General features: G+C 31.2%; 1 protein-coding gene and 1 pseudogene across 1 annotated transcript; one reads left to right on the forward strand and one right to left on the reverse strand.

The window, feature by feature from the left end:
• Nucleotides 1–576: 576 nt before the first annotated feature.
• LOC149515223 (protein SENSITIVE TO UV 2-like) lies at nucleotides 577–8,696 on the forward strand (annotated as a pseudogene).
• A 2,847-nt stretch (nucleotides 8,697–11,543) lies between these two features.
• LOC111304349 (protein PSY3-like) lies at nucleotides 11,544–13,315 on the reverse strand. Its single transcript, XM_022900894.2, has 2 exons — nucleotides 12,983–13,315; nucleotides 11,544–11,833 (listed from the first exon to the last, which is right to left on the reverse strand). The coding sequence occupies exons 1-2, from the start codon at nucleotides 13,065–13,067 to the stop codon at nucleotides 11,679–11,681; spliced, it is 240 nt and encodes a 79-aa protein (XP_022756629.1). The 5' UTR covers nucleotides 13,068–13,315; the 3' UTR covers nucleotides 11,544–11,678.
• Nucleotides 13,316–14,046: the final 731 nt, after the last annotated feature.

Genomic DNA, 14,046 nt, shown 5'->3' on the forward strand with positions numbered 1-14,046 from the left:
ATGGTAGAATAATTATATATTTTTTCAACAATGAAAAATAATTAAAAAATCTTACCGACGACGGAGCTTTTTCAAGAAAACAAATGCGATTCTTGAATATTCTTAAGGGGAAAAAATATTTTAAGAGTTTCATCAGATTGATGGAGAATCTTAAGAATTATTTTCAATATTTGCATATTAGATTTTTAAAACCATTAGACTCAAAACCTTAGGATAAATTTAAAATATTATGGTACCATCTTTCGAATGGCCATGTGGGGATGCTATAACCTTTCTCACATGTAACCAAACTCCTGAACATTGTTTTGGTTTGTAGATCCAAACTTATTTTTTTAGGGATCCTTAAGCAAGCTTAGAAACCCCTTAAAAAGATAGATTCCTTAAGTGACCAATCACACCTAGTAAAAAAAGATTGATGGTGACTCCATCCATTTATTAAGTATAGCTATAGATTTAAAGATCTATATGTGTGGACATCAATTTGTCCAGAAATACAAAATACATATAAATACAAAATATGAAATACAAAAAATACCAAAAATAATAAAAAAATAGAACAGAACAGAAAAATCGAGGATGGCAGTGGTGCCTTCCCCGGCACCACTGCCACTAGACCCTACACCCCACCCTTCTGATCATTATACCCTACCCTCCACCCCTCTAATTACTCCTCCCATTGACAAACTATCAAATAAGACAGAAACGAATAAAAAAGGCATGAGGCTCGTGCTTACACCCCATGCCGAGCCCCATGCCTTTCCCTCAAACAGATGCATGGTCAGAGCTCTATAAATAGAGCTCATAGTCAAACCAAAATAGAGAGAGAAAAAGGAGGAGAGACGCTATAAAAATGAAAGAAAAAAATATAAAAAAAAATATATATATGCACAGTCCTCTCCGTAGGGAGGAACCCAACGTCGAGCTTTTTGCACGAAGAAAAAAGGGGTCAGTTTAAAAAAAAAGGGTCAGAATACAAAAAAAAAAATCACCGAAACTTTGAAAGCAGATCTAGGGAAGTAGGGACCCTTTTTGGTGAAAAAAAGGTTGGATCTGCGTTTAGGGGGTCGAGAGGAGTTTGTGAGAGTTTTTTTTAATTTTTTGACACCGTCGACGGTGATCGAAGTTCGTCGCCTGCGAGGACTGCGACGATCGTCGTGACGAATTGCCACCAGCTCAGGTCAGCCGAAAAAGAAGAAAGAAAAAAAATCAAGCATTTTTTTTTAGAAGAAAAAAAATGCTTGAAAAAAAAATTTGAACATTTTATATAAATCGTCAGAACCAAAACGACGTCGTTTCATTAAAGGCCCAAAACGATGCCGTTTTAGCCTCTGAGGATCCGTGCGCCGACCCGTGACCCGACGACTTGTTTCTCCTTTAGCCCCTGACCGGTCCATTTGAATCAGACCAAACCGAATCAGACCGCGCTCAAACCGCTGAACCCCCCAGACCGTGCCCAGGATCGAGCCAAACCATCGAACCAAACCGCGCATTGACTGGATCGTTGACCGGTCCTGTTCAGGTAAAAATTTTTTTTTTATTTTTTATATATTATTTTATTAATATTTATGCATATTAAAATATTTATATTTGTTAGATTAAATTATGAAATATGTGGTTAAATTTTTTTTATATAATTTTATTAATTTTTAAAAAAAAACTTTAAAAATAAAATAATATAAAAATAAATTTAATAATAATACTAAACTAATAAAAAATGTAAGAAAAGGAAATTTTTATCCGACGATGAGATTCAAAGGTATTTCGAGTAGTGATACCTACGAAATCTCTAGGTGAGAAGATTTTGTTAAAAATACTACCAGTGTATTAGAGTATTTATAAAAAATTTTCAATACACTAAAAATTTTCTTTTTTTAAAAGTAATAAATAAAAATTGGTTAATGAATTAAAAATACAAGTAATAAAAATGGGAAGAAAAAAAATTTTATCCGATGATAGGATTCTAAAAGTATTTCGAGTAGAGATGCTTTAAGAAATCTCTAGGTAAGAAAATTTTTTGTAAAATATCACCAATGTATTGGAATATTTATAGAAAATCTTCAATATAATAAAATTCCTTTTTCTTCAAAATTTTAGTTTTAAATAAGAATATTAATAAAATAATTAATAAATTTTCTAACAAAGGAAAATAAAATGTGTGCATCAACATGGTAACATTTTACATTGCATGCATGACATTTTTTTACGAAAAGTAAATTTGAGCCTCCGAGGAAGAGATTCTAAGGTATTCCGAGAAGCGGGGCCTAAGAAATCTTTAGGTGAGAAAAAGTTCTTCTAATGTTACCAACGTACTGAAATATTTTAAGAATTATTTCAATAAAAGGGTTTTAATTTATTTTTCTCGAGAATAAATTTTTTTCTAATAAATAAAAATCAAGGAAATTATTTTTCGAACTCTGAAAATTAGACTATTTTTATCAAAATCAAAGGATAACATATTGTTAATTGGTACCATTTTTTTAACGGGTGCTGTGGGGGTACTAATCCTTCCTCACGCGTAATCGACTCCTAACCCAAACTGTTTCGCAGATCATAAAATTATCTTTTTAATAAATTTTAATTAATTTTAAAACTTTATTAAAAAGATATGTTTTAATAGGTGACCAATCGCACCTAGCCAAAAAAGATTGGTGGCGACTTCGTTATTTTTTATTTCGTTTTCAAATTTGTCGGGCGGACACAAAATCATTACGACAATATGTTATGACAGTTTGCTTTCTTTTAATAAGTTTATTAAATGAGGGGTGGGTCAGTGTGTTCGATCTTACTCATTTATTAAACTAGTTTATATTTTAAGTTCTAAATTTTTCCTTTGTTTATTGGAATAATGTTAAGATTTTTAATTTTAGTCATTAAAATTTCAATCCTAATCATTTTAAATAAAATTTTTTTATTTATTTAACTAAGGCTAAATTATTAAAAAGGTCTTCAACTCATTCAATTTTATTTAATTAAGTTCTTATTTTTTATTGTAATCAAATAAGCTCTAATCATTTCATTTATATTCATATAAGCTCTTACTTCAAATGAAAGATTAATTTATATTAAGGGTTTATTTAGATATAAATTAAAAATTAAAAATTTATTTGGATACAAATTAAAGATTAAAGATTTATTTGAATACAAATTAAAGATTAAAAACTTATTTGGATATAATAAAATATAAAAATTTATTTAAATAAAGTGATAAAATTCAAGAGTTTTTTTTTTTATTAATAACCCTTAAATAAACAAAACAAATAAGTTTAAGTTGAACCATATTCACATTCACATGTGGATTAGTTGCCACATATTACAATGTACATTTGTGGTAAGGTGAAATAATGTAAGTGGAAAGATTTTACAATTTTTTTTGTTAAAATATTAAAAGAGCCCTTAAATTTTATTAATTTGTTTAGATAAGTTTTTATATTTATATTATATCTAAATAAAATTATATTCTTTGACTTGTTTTCAAGTAAGCTCTTATTTTAAATAAAAAATTGATTTATGTTATAGGCTTATTCAAATACAAATTAAAGTTTAAGAGTTTATTTGAATATAAATTAAAATTTAAAAATTTATTTAAGTGTAACATAAAAATTAAAAATTTGTTTGAATGCAATAAAAATAAAAAATATATATTTAAATAAAAAAAATTATCAAATTTCTTTATTATTTTAGTCAAACTATTTTCCTTCCACTTCACCCTATGAATCCAACTTATGTCAAACTTTTTGGTACACCAAAGTACATGAAAGTATCAAATCAATCAATGAGGATTGAAAATACAATTTAATATAAAAGATTAAGGTCATGATATATAAAATTACGATAGAATAGGATAAAATAATATTATGAATAGAATTAAATTAAATAATATCATTTTGTTTTATATTTGATATATGCAAAGATTAAGATATGATAATTTATTTATTTATCAAAATTATTTTTTTAAAAATTTTGTATAATTTAAATTATTGATATAATTTTTAAAAATATAATTGAACATGCAAGTTTAATCTTATAGATTAAAAATAATTTTCTCAAAATAAAAAAGATTAAATAAACTTATGCTAAGAACATATTAATCCTCCTTACAATAAACATAACCTAAAGAGTTTGAAAAGGATGATTTCATCATATCTGTAGACACCTTATTTAGTTTGGACCCAAGCCCATTGGGCTTGATCAAATAGGATTTGGGTCTAAGCCCATTGAACCCAATTTAGGATCCAACTAGCAGACCCAATTGGCTTTTATTTTTATTTTTTATTTATTTTATTTTTCTTTGATTTTTTTAGTTAATTTATCTGTTTTATTAGATTTATCATTAGTTTAACAAGATTTAGTGATAAAAAATAAAAAATATATATCTTTGGTCTTAAATTGGAGGTTGTAAAGTTTTTATAGGTTTTAATATGAGGTAGGATGAGTCTTAAGTTTTTGATAACCCAGTCAAAGATTTGATTAAAAATTTTTCTAATCTGGTCCTATAAATAGCAACAACAATAGGAGAGCGAGGTCCAAAGAAAAAACCAAACAGAAACCAAGAAAAAAAGGGTGTGAGCGAAAGAAAATTTGAAAAAATGGGACATGAGTTTCCTGGAGGAACTTATCCAAGTTGAAGAAATCGCTCTTTTTTACTCTTTTGCTAACCAAAACAACCCTCTTTTTTTCCTTCTATTTACCATCTTTGCCACTGCCACCACCACCAACATCGTCACATCATCAACACTTACATTTTTTACCATCATCTCGCACTGATTCCTTTAATTACTCGCCTCCAAGAGAACTCTCCCAGATAACCGTCGATTTTGGTGGGGCCTTGAATTCCAATGGCATTTTTGCTAAATGCGTTACTCTTTCGACTCATGTGCAACTAGTTCACGATTCTGAAAACGTTAAGAATCTCAAGATTGAGTGCTTGAAGAAGGAGTTGGGACACGTTTCAAAGCAGCAAGAGGACCTGGAACGAGAGTGTTCACAACTTAAGAAGGAAAGAAACAAGAAGGATCAGCTTGCATTTGTGGATTCAAAGAATAAGGTGAACGTTGCTAATTTTCATGGGTCGAAGATTGTAAACTTAGAACATGGAATCCCTGTTGCAGCTCATCATGAGGTTATCCAAGAATTTCCAAATGCAAAAGCTTTTGATGATCAGGTTGGCTTGAACACAGCCAAGTCAAGTTGTAAGGAAATTGGAGTTCAGACAGATCTAAATGCTTGTCTTGATCTTTCTAAAAAGTTGCATGGCATCTGGGATTTGCCAAGTGACCAAAAGTGTAGAAAAAATTTGATTGCCAAGTTGTTTGTAGTTTGTTCCATAGATATTGACGTCCTGTTTGGGTTCATTAATATGAGCTCACCTTTCAAAACAATGGAACCACTGGTATTCAAGAGCTTTTTCGATAAAGCTTTACAGAGCTCTGTGTATCATGTTCTTAGTTATGAAACCGTAAAAGTATCTTGTTTCTACTCTTTTATGACTAAGATCAGTAGTGAAATGTTGTGATTGCAGACTCTATTTGAGTCGTTGTTTGATCTCTGTAGTGTTAAAAATGTTAGGATTTGCCTTGAATCTCAGAATCCCACATCGAAAGTTAAGTAAGTTTGAATTTGTCTTGTATCCCACATCGGGAGTTTAGTAAAGGTATAAAGGGTTTCACCCCTATAAATAAGATGTTTTGGTTTTAGTTTAGTAACCCCAGAGAGTTAGACACCAAGAGAATAGCTAAGTGAGTAGGCTATTAAAGGGTGTAATTGGGTTTTGGGTTAAGTTTTGAGTAAGGAGTTTTAGGAGACTTTTTTCATTCTAAAAGTCTCATAATTGTAAAGATTTATTTGATAGTGGATTGTGTTTGGAGTAGGCCATTTTGAGTTGGGCCAAACCAAATATATTTGTGTGTTCTTATTCTTGATTTGAGCTTGTTATTTTGTGTGTGGTTGCTACGCGTAGGTATTGTGGTTTTTTCCAACAAGTGGTATCAGAGCGAGGTTCGAGGTTCGTGGGTCCAAGAGATCATGAAGCAGTGTTTGAAGATGTCTGAAGAAGGTATGTCTGGTATGTCTATGCCTAAGTTTGAGATTCCGTTATTTGATGGAAAGAGTAATTTTATGTTATGGCAAAGTACGATTCAAGATCTGTTAGTACAACAAGGGTTGGATCAGGCATTAGAAAGTAGTAAGCCTGAGGGAATGTCTGATGCTAATTGGAATAAGATTCAGAAGAAGGCTGTTAGTACTATTAGATTAGCATTAGCTCCAGAAGTAAAGTACAGTGTGTTGACTGAGAGTACTTCGAAGAGTTTGTAGGATAAGCTTGAAGGTATTTATGCTTCGAAGTCGTTGACTAATAGATTATGTTTGAAGATGGATCTGTATTCTCTGAAGATGGAAGAAGGTATGAGTCTTCAAAATCACCTGAATGAGTTCAATAAATTGGTTTCTCAATTGTTAGCGATTTTTGTTGATGAGTTAAAAGATGAAGAGAAGGCTTTAATTTTGCTGTCATCTTTGCCCAAGTCTTATAGGCCTTTAGTTCAGACTGTGTTGGTAGGCAGGTCTACTTTAAAGTTGGATGATGTAACTGTCCTATTGCGTGAGAATGAAAGGTTTATGGGAGCTCAGAACTCATCACCTGGGGAGAGTACACTAGCTGTAAAGGGTTTTGATTGAGGGAGGACTCAAAAGAGGATTGATGGATCGAGATGGAGATCCAAGTCAAGAGACAGAGATTACAGTGATGTAGAATGTTATTATTGTGGTAAGAAAGGATATATCCAAGTGCGCTGTAGGAAACTGAGAAGGGATATGGCTGCTTTCAAAAGGACAAATGATGAGAAGAAATCAGATGAAGAAAAGAATGATACTGCTGCTGTCTTGTCTGATGATGATGATGTTGTTTTGACAACTTGTGTGGATGAGACCCAGACTTTGAAAAGTGATAAAGGTTGGGTTTTAGATTCAGCTGCTACAGTTCATGTTTGCAATGATAGGAACTGCTTTGTGGAGTTGAATGAGAGTGAAAAGTATGGGGATATTGTGGTTGCTAACAAAGAAAAGGTGCAGATTCAAGGTATTGGGAGTGTTCGCCTTAGATCTCACAATGGTGTTATTAGGATACTTCGTCATGTAAGGTATGTACCAAATTGTCACTACAATTTGATTGCTTTGGGTGAGTTAGCTTCTCGGGGGTACACATTTTATGGTAGTAATGATTGGTTAAAAGTGTACAAGAATGGTAGTGTGATTCTACAAGGGAATAGGGTCAATCACTTGTACATGTTTGATGGAAGCTCAGTTGCTGGAATGCCTGTGATGAAAGAAAAGAAAAAAGGTAAGCATGTTAGCTTTGCAGATACTGTTGAAGTGTTTGGAGATTCAAGTCAAGGGAGGATTTGTTGGGATTTGCCTTGAATCTCAGAATCCCACATCGAAAGTTAAGTAAGTTTGAATTTGTCTTGTATCCCACATTGGGAGTTTAGTAAAGGTATAAAGGGTTTCACCCCTATAAATAAGATGTTTTGGTTTTAGTTTAGTAACCCCAGAGAGTTAGACACCAAGAGAATAGCTAAGTGAGTAGGCTATTAAAGGGTGTAATTGGGTTTTGGGTTAAGTTTTGAGTAAGGAGTTTTAAGAGACTTTTCTCATTCTAAAAGTCTCACAATTGTAAAGATTTATTTGATAGTGGATTGTGTTTGGAGTAGGCCATTTTGAGTTGGGCCAAACCAAATATATTTGTGTGTTCTTATTCTTGATTTGAGCTTGTTATTTTGTGTGTGGTTGCTGCGCGTGGGTATTGTGGTTTTTTCCAACAAAAAATGTAATTATTGCTTATAGTCACTCCATATACTACATGTCTTGCTGAAACATCTTTTGACTTTTGAAAAGAATCCCAAAGCAAGTAATAAAAAACTAGCACAAAGATTACAGAGGGAGGGGGCTCTCGGATTACACTAAAAAATACACAGCAGCACAAAGAAAAAAGACACACGAAAGAAATCATAGAAATCAAATTTATTCTTCATTCGAGTGCCATTTTGATCCCGACTTCTCTGGTGCACCGATAAGAGACAAGCCTCGTGTTGGGTTGACACGACGGGGTGACGACATTGTTGTTTTATGTTGGAAGAGAAATAGGTGGCAGGAGTTTATTGTCTCTGATATTTCATTTTTCTCCTGACTTCGTGTGCCAGCTTAGCATTAAAGCTCACTGCAACTGTAGTAACATCGGTGTCACGTAAATAGTTACTATTTCATGATCGAACGATCTCGCTTCGAATTTACCCTTCTCGACGGTGGTTGCTACTCAGGCAACTGTCATCGATGTCTCATTCGCTAATAAGGTGGTGGTTGTAAAAAGTTGTATTGACAACTGTAGCATACAGATTGGAGGGCTTCAATGATGTTCTTGCTGGTTGCATAAGTGGTTCTGAGAAGTTGGTTACAAAAATTCGTACTTTGCATCATATTTTGAGAGGTACTTTCAACCCAAATGCTGCGTATCTTATCATCAGAGGCATGAAAACACTGCATCTCGTGTACAGTAACATAATTTGATAGCATTAAGGATGGCCAAAGTTTTAGAGGCACATTCTAAAGTGAAACGTGTCTATTATCCAAGCTTGCCAAGTCATCCTGAATATGGAATTGCCAAACAGCAAATGACAGGCTTTGGTGGTGTGATCAGTTTTTAGGTGGATGAAGATTTGATGACCACCATCAAATTTGTTGATGCATTGAAGATACCAGGGATGGCAATCAAGCCCGATGGATTTCGGCCCGACCCGACCCTATAGGGTCGAGTTTTTTTTTTTTAATTTCGAGTTTCGGGTAGGATAAAATTAGGTAACAATCGGAGTCGGGTCGGGTTCGAGTATGCCTAAAACCCGACCCGATATTATTAAAAAATTATTTTTTAATTAATTAATTATTTATTTATTTATTTATTTATATTTATATAATGATATTTTAAAATATTTATATTTAAAAAATAATATTTTATATTTTAAAAAATAATATTTTATTAATTTCTGGTGGGATCAGGTCGGTACAATTTACATATTATCGGGTCGGGGTGAGGGTCGAGTTTGATAAAACATAAAATCAGGTCGGGTTCGGGGCGAGCAAAACCTGCCCCGAACCCGACTCGATGCCATCCCTAGAAGATACCATACATTGCTCCATCCTTCGATGGTTGTACAGCATTGCGGATCAACCAACTGTAATGTCCTATTGTCTTTGTCTCTGAGCCGAATTATTAAATCACTTTTTACATCTCAAGCCATCCTTTGTGCCTGGAGCCATGTCGAATTCCTCAAGTCGAGCTATTCTTTTTTTTGGTATTTTATTCATTTGTTTATTTATTTATTTGATTTTTATGTGTTAGTTATTTTTAGGAGTATTTTTTTTTTACAAAAAAATAAAAATTTTCAAAAAGAAATATTTTTGAGAAAAAGTTGAAAGTATTAATTTTCGTTGAAAATAAAAAAAAATTTTTAAAAAATATTTTTGAGGAAAAGTTGAAAGTATCAATTTTTGTTGAAAATAAAATTTCAAAAAAAATATTTTTAAGGAAAAGTTGAAAGTATCAATTTTTCTTGAAAATAAGTTTTCTAAAAAAATTATTTTCGAGGAGAAGTTAAAAGTATAAATTTTTCTTAAAAATAAGTTTTCAAAAATGAATTTTTGAGAAAAAGTTAAAAGTATAAATTTTCTTTAAAAATAAGTTTTCAAAAATGGATTTTTGAGGAAAAGTTGAAAGTATCAATTTTTCCTGTACAAAAACAATCATTTTTTTCTTTTTTATTTTCTTGATTTTTTTTTAATATTAAATAATTCGACGATGAAGACTCTACAAGTGAAACAGTAGTTTTCTTGCATACTTTTAAGGTGAGGGAATTTTCTAAAATTTTTTGCTAAAAGTATTAGAGTCAATTGAGGATAATTTTTAATAATTAATTACTTGATAAATTTTTTAGGCTTATTGGATAACATAAAATTAAGTTGATACCATCTTTCGATGGGCGTTGTGAGGGTACTATAACCTTCCTCACACGTAACCGAACTCCTGAATCCTGTTCTGATTAGTAGATCCGAACCTATTTTTTTAAGAATCTTTAAACTTAGGTGTTCCCTGAAATGATAGATTCCTTAGGTGATTAATCACATCTAGATAAAAAAAATTAGTAACGACTCCTTCAAATCAATGTCTAATGATGAATCTTCGGATCTAGACGATATGACAATATCAATAAATTACCACGGAAGTCAATCGGTGCCCATGTGTAAAAAAGTTAAAAGTACTTTACATGATGTTGAATGTATTTTGTAAGGTAATGGTAGTAAATTTAGAATTTAGGAATCAGATTTCTAGAAATAATTAGCATTAAGATGATGAAAAAAAAAAAAAAAAAACAGAATATACTTTAGAAGGTCTGAAACAAATAGCTAGGGTTCCTGAAGGATGCATGCAGCCATTAATGTAAGAAGAAGGTTTTCAGCCTTGGTCTTAAAAAAACCATGAAATAACAACGTACCTGATCAAGAAGCTGTCTGAAATTTCTGATCCAATAATGCTACAAAAACTTGGACAGTTTTACTTCTGTTAGAAGTAAAACCAAGCAAGAGTGGCCTGCCTATGTCTGGGTATGAAAGTTTCCTTCTTTTATAAGCCAAACCCAAGAAGTAAATATTTTTTATTTGCCAAATTAACATCTTCATTAATCCACATGGGAACAGAAAGAAATTTATGGTCGATGGAGCATGTATTTGACTTTGGGCTTTCTTCCTTAAATGCAAACCCTTTCTCACATGTAAGAGGAGAGAGTAAAATGGCAACTACCACGTGGGAAACGAACAAAGGTAATTAAATCACGATGTTTAGCAAAGTTTATGTTTAACACAGTAAATTTTTGGGCATGAAAATCACATCAATTTACACTCCTTCCTGGATATCAGAGGGGAGCCAGCCCGTCTCCAGTTGCATTGATAATTTTAAGAAGAATTTCCAGTACCGTGAGTTAAACCTTTTATGTGAGTTAGAAACTATAAGACTTGTGCTACCACGCCATCAAGAAAATCTTTATGAAAAATTTTAAAAAAAAAAATGTGTACGGTTCGTCGATTAAAAAAATAAAATTTATATAATTTTAAATTATAATTAGGTAATTGGATTATATTTAATAAATTCATTTCATGTGTCTATCCTAAAAATTATGTGATGAACTCATGTTTTATTTGTAAATAGATTTGATAATTTGTGTATTTGTATATATAAAATATTAAAATTTATATATTTATATTATGTTTTATATAAAAATTATATTTTAGAATCATGTTGATATAAAAAAAATAAAATATTTTTTTTATTTTATTAAATTTATATATAATTATTATTAAAATTTACTTTGATATATATTTTTACATTATATATGTATTATATTAACGTGATGTTTTAAATTGCTAAATCCACTGAAAAAAAAAAAAAAAAAACCCGTTGGGCCATATTTTTCTCAAGGTGAAACACATGAATGAATTAAAAGTCAGAGAAATACAAAATTCTTTATTTGACTTATACTACACTCATAATGATATATCAACCTCGTTACAAGGAAAAGTCTTATCATATATGCGCATTACTGATGCATATATTTAGATTTTTCTTTTTTTAAGTATCGTTAACCTTCTCGACCTTTGCGGCCACCACCATTGATGCCACTACTACTTCTTGTCCTTGAAAGAGGATCATGGCCACGATTCGCTGTCGGTTCACTGTAATCCTCGATGCTTGCCATTAGAGACCTTCCCTCCGCAGCCAATACAATCTCCTCCCCTGTAATATAAACCATGCAAACACATTGATGACAATATTACTATTTTCTCCATAACAAATGTAGAAATTAGAATTGCCATCAACTTCACTCTCTACATTTCAACTCCAATGCTTGCTTCATTAAATTACTTTTGTTACCAATTTTGTTTGTGCATAATCACTAACATGTAATCTTTAATTACAAACTTTTTTTAAAATAATTAAATATATGATATAACAGGAGAATTTACTAAAAAAGAAATTTACATTGGTCGGAAAATGATTCAATTAATCTCAATGCACAAAAATAAGATTCATTTAATAATGTAATGGAAGGATTTTTATTATTCTACAATTACATTTTATGATTGAACTCTTAATCCGATTAAATAAAAAATAAATAAAAGATTACATCTTAGATCTTATAAATACTAATATTTGCATCTTTTCACATGTCCATTCAACCAAAACCAATATTTATTAACTCCGGTGTGTATGGTCAACCAGGTAAAGATTTTGTTAAAAACTATATAATGATCATGAAAAACATAAAAACATATACCTTGAGAGCACAAATTCAGCTTAAAATACAAAAACATGGCAGCATGAATTTGTCTTAATAAACATGACTTGGTAATTACTACAATGGAATCCATAGTTCAAATTTTAATCCATTTAAAAAATGGAAATCTATATTTGCAGACAAACAAGGTTGTCTTGTCTCTTGCGAATTCACTTCTATATATATGGGAACAAAGACATCGATATGCGATCATGTTCGCAGAAACCAACTGGCTTGTTTCACGCACTACAACCATTTTTACACAAATCATAGACATCCTACGGTGCTTAGACTTACTGAAACCCTTTTTCTTGCCTTTTTTTTTTTCCTTCGTTTCTTATCTTTTCAATCATATATAATTTCTTTGTTTCTAAGAAACAGAATAAAAATTATTTTCGTGCATGCAACATGAAAATAAAAAGAAAATACATGTATTAAAATTAAATTTAAATTTATCGAATATTATCAATGATAGTATGAATTAATTGAATTAAATTTTAAATTTAATTATTTTTAAATTTTCTTACAATGTTACTCAAACAATGAAATAAATGAATGTAAGAAAAGTAGCATGTGAAATGGAAGTGAAGAAAGGTAGAGCAACGTACCTGAAACTGAAATGGTGTTACGAGCTGAGGAAACTATGACCAACGTAAATAAAAAGGAGAACCACAGCTTTACTCCAAAACCCATATTCTCTAGTTTTATTTTCTTTGGCCTTTCAATATTTCCGATTTTCCTTTATTGGGAAGCCCTATTTATAGACAGAAAGTTTCAACGTGGCGAATGGTGGTTGGAGATTGCGAGTTGACGTTGTGCATATCGTGGATGCCACGTTCAACTCACGAAGTAATTGTCACTTGATTGAATCTGAGCCGTTAATACTAATAAGAATTTAATCAACGTGGTTGCTGTCGCTTCCTTTACCAGAAAAGGAAAAAAAATGAAACAAAAAAAATATACTTTTTCTATTCCAAAGTCGTAATCATTTTTCATACGCTCTACGCCATCATACGGTGGATTCCAAAGCCACCCTGATGTTACAGCTTTTTGCAAGCTATTGTATTTTTCCAAATTTAGGTTTGAAAACAGTGTCAATTAGTAAAAATTATGATTTTTTTTACATAAATAATCGTAATTTCAAGATAAAAAAAATTACAAATACTATATCTTGAAAATAATTGCACAAAATAATCAAATTATAAGCTTCGAATTTAAATTGTGAAGTTTTTTACTCGTAAATTAATCATCAAATAATAATGGATGTTAGTGCTGAAAATTATAAATGAATAATGTCAAGCTAATAATAATTTTCTCTCCACTCGCAAAATTATATATATCCATCGAATTCAAAGTTCAAACCATCAAAGCAGTGATTTGATACCATATATAGTAGTAGTCAAGAGTGGTGATAATCAATAATGTTAAATACATTTCACCCCTGCTCTGTTCTGAAACGCCCAAGGATTGGACCATAACTTTAAAGATTTTTATCGTCAAGGCCATCTCTCACATTGCTGCTTCAAGATTCAAAAGAAACAAAGGAATTACACCATGAAGTTGTGTTTCTTGTTTTCGATTGAAGATGAAAAATTTTAGTAGTCCGTCTATAGATGTCATCAAGGTTGAGTAACTCAAAAAATTATATTTCATGTTTTCGTATTAACATAAA

The sequence above is a fragment of the Durio zibethinus genome, chromosome 13 (genome assembly GCF_047325235.1).
Source record: "Durio zibethinus cultivar Kanyao isolate XHJ-2024 chromosome 13, ASM4732523v1, whole genome shotgun sequence".
Classification (NCBI taxonomy): Eukaryota; Viridiplantae; Streptophyta; class Magnoliopsida; order Malvales; family Malvaceae; genus Durio; species Durio zibethinus.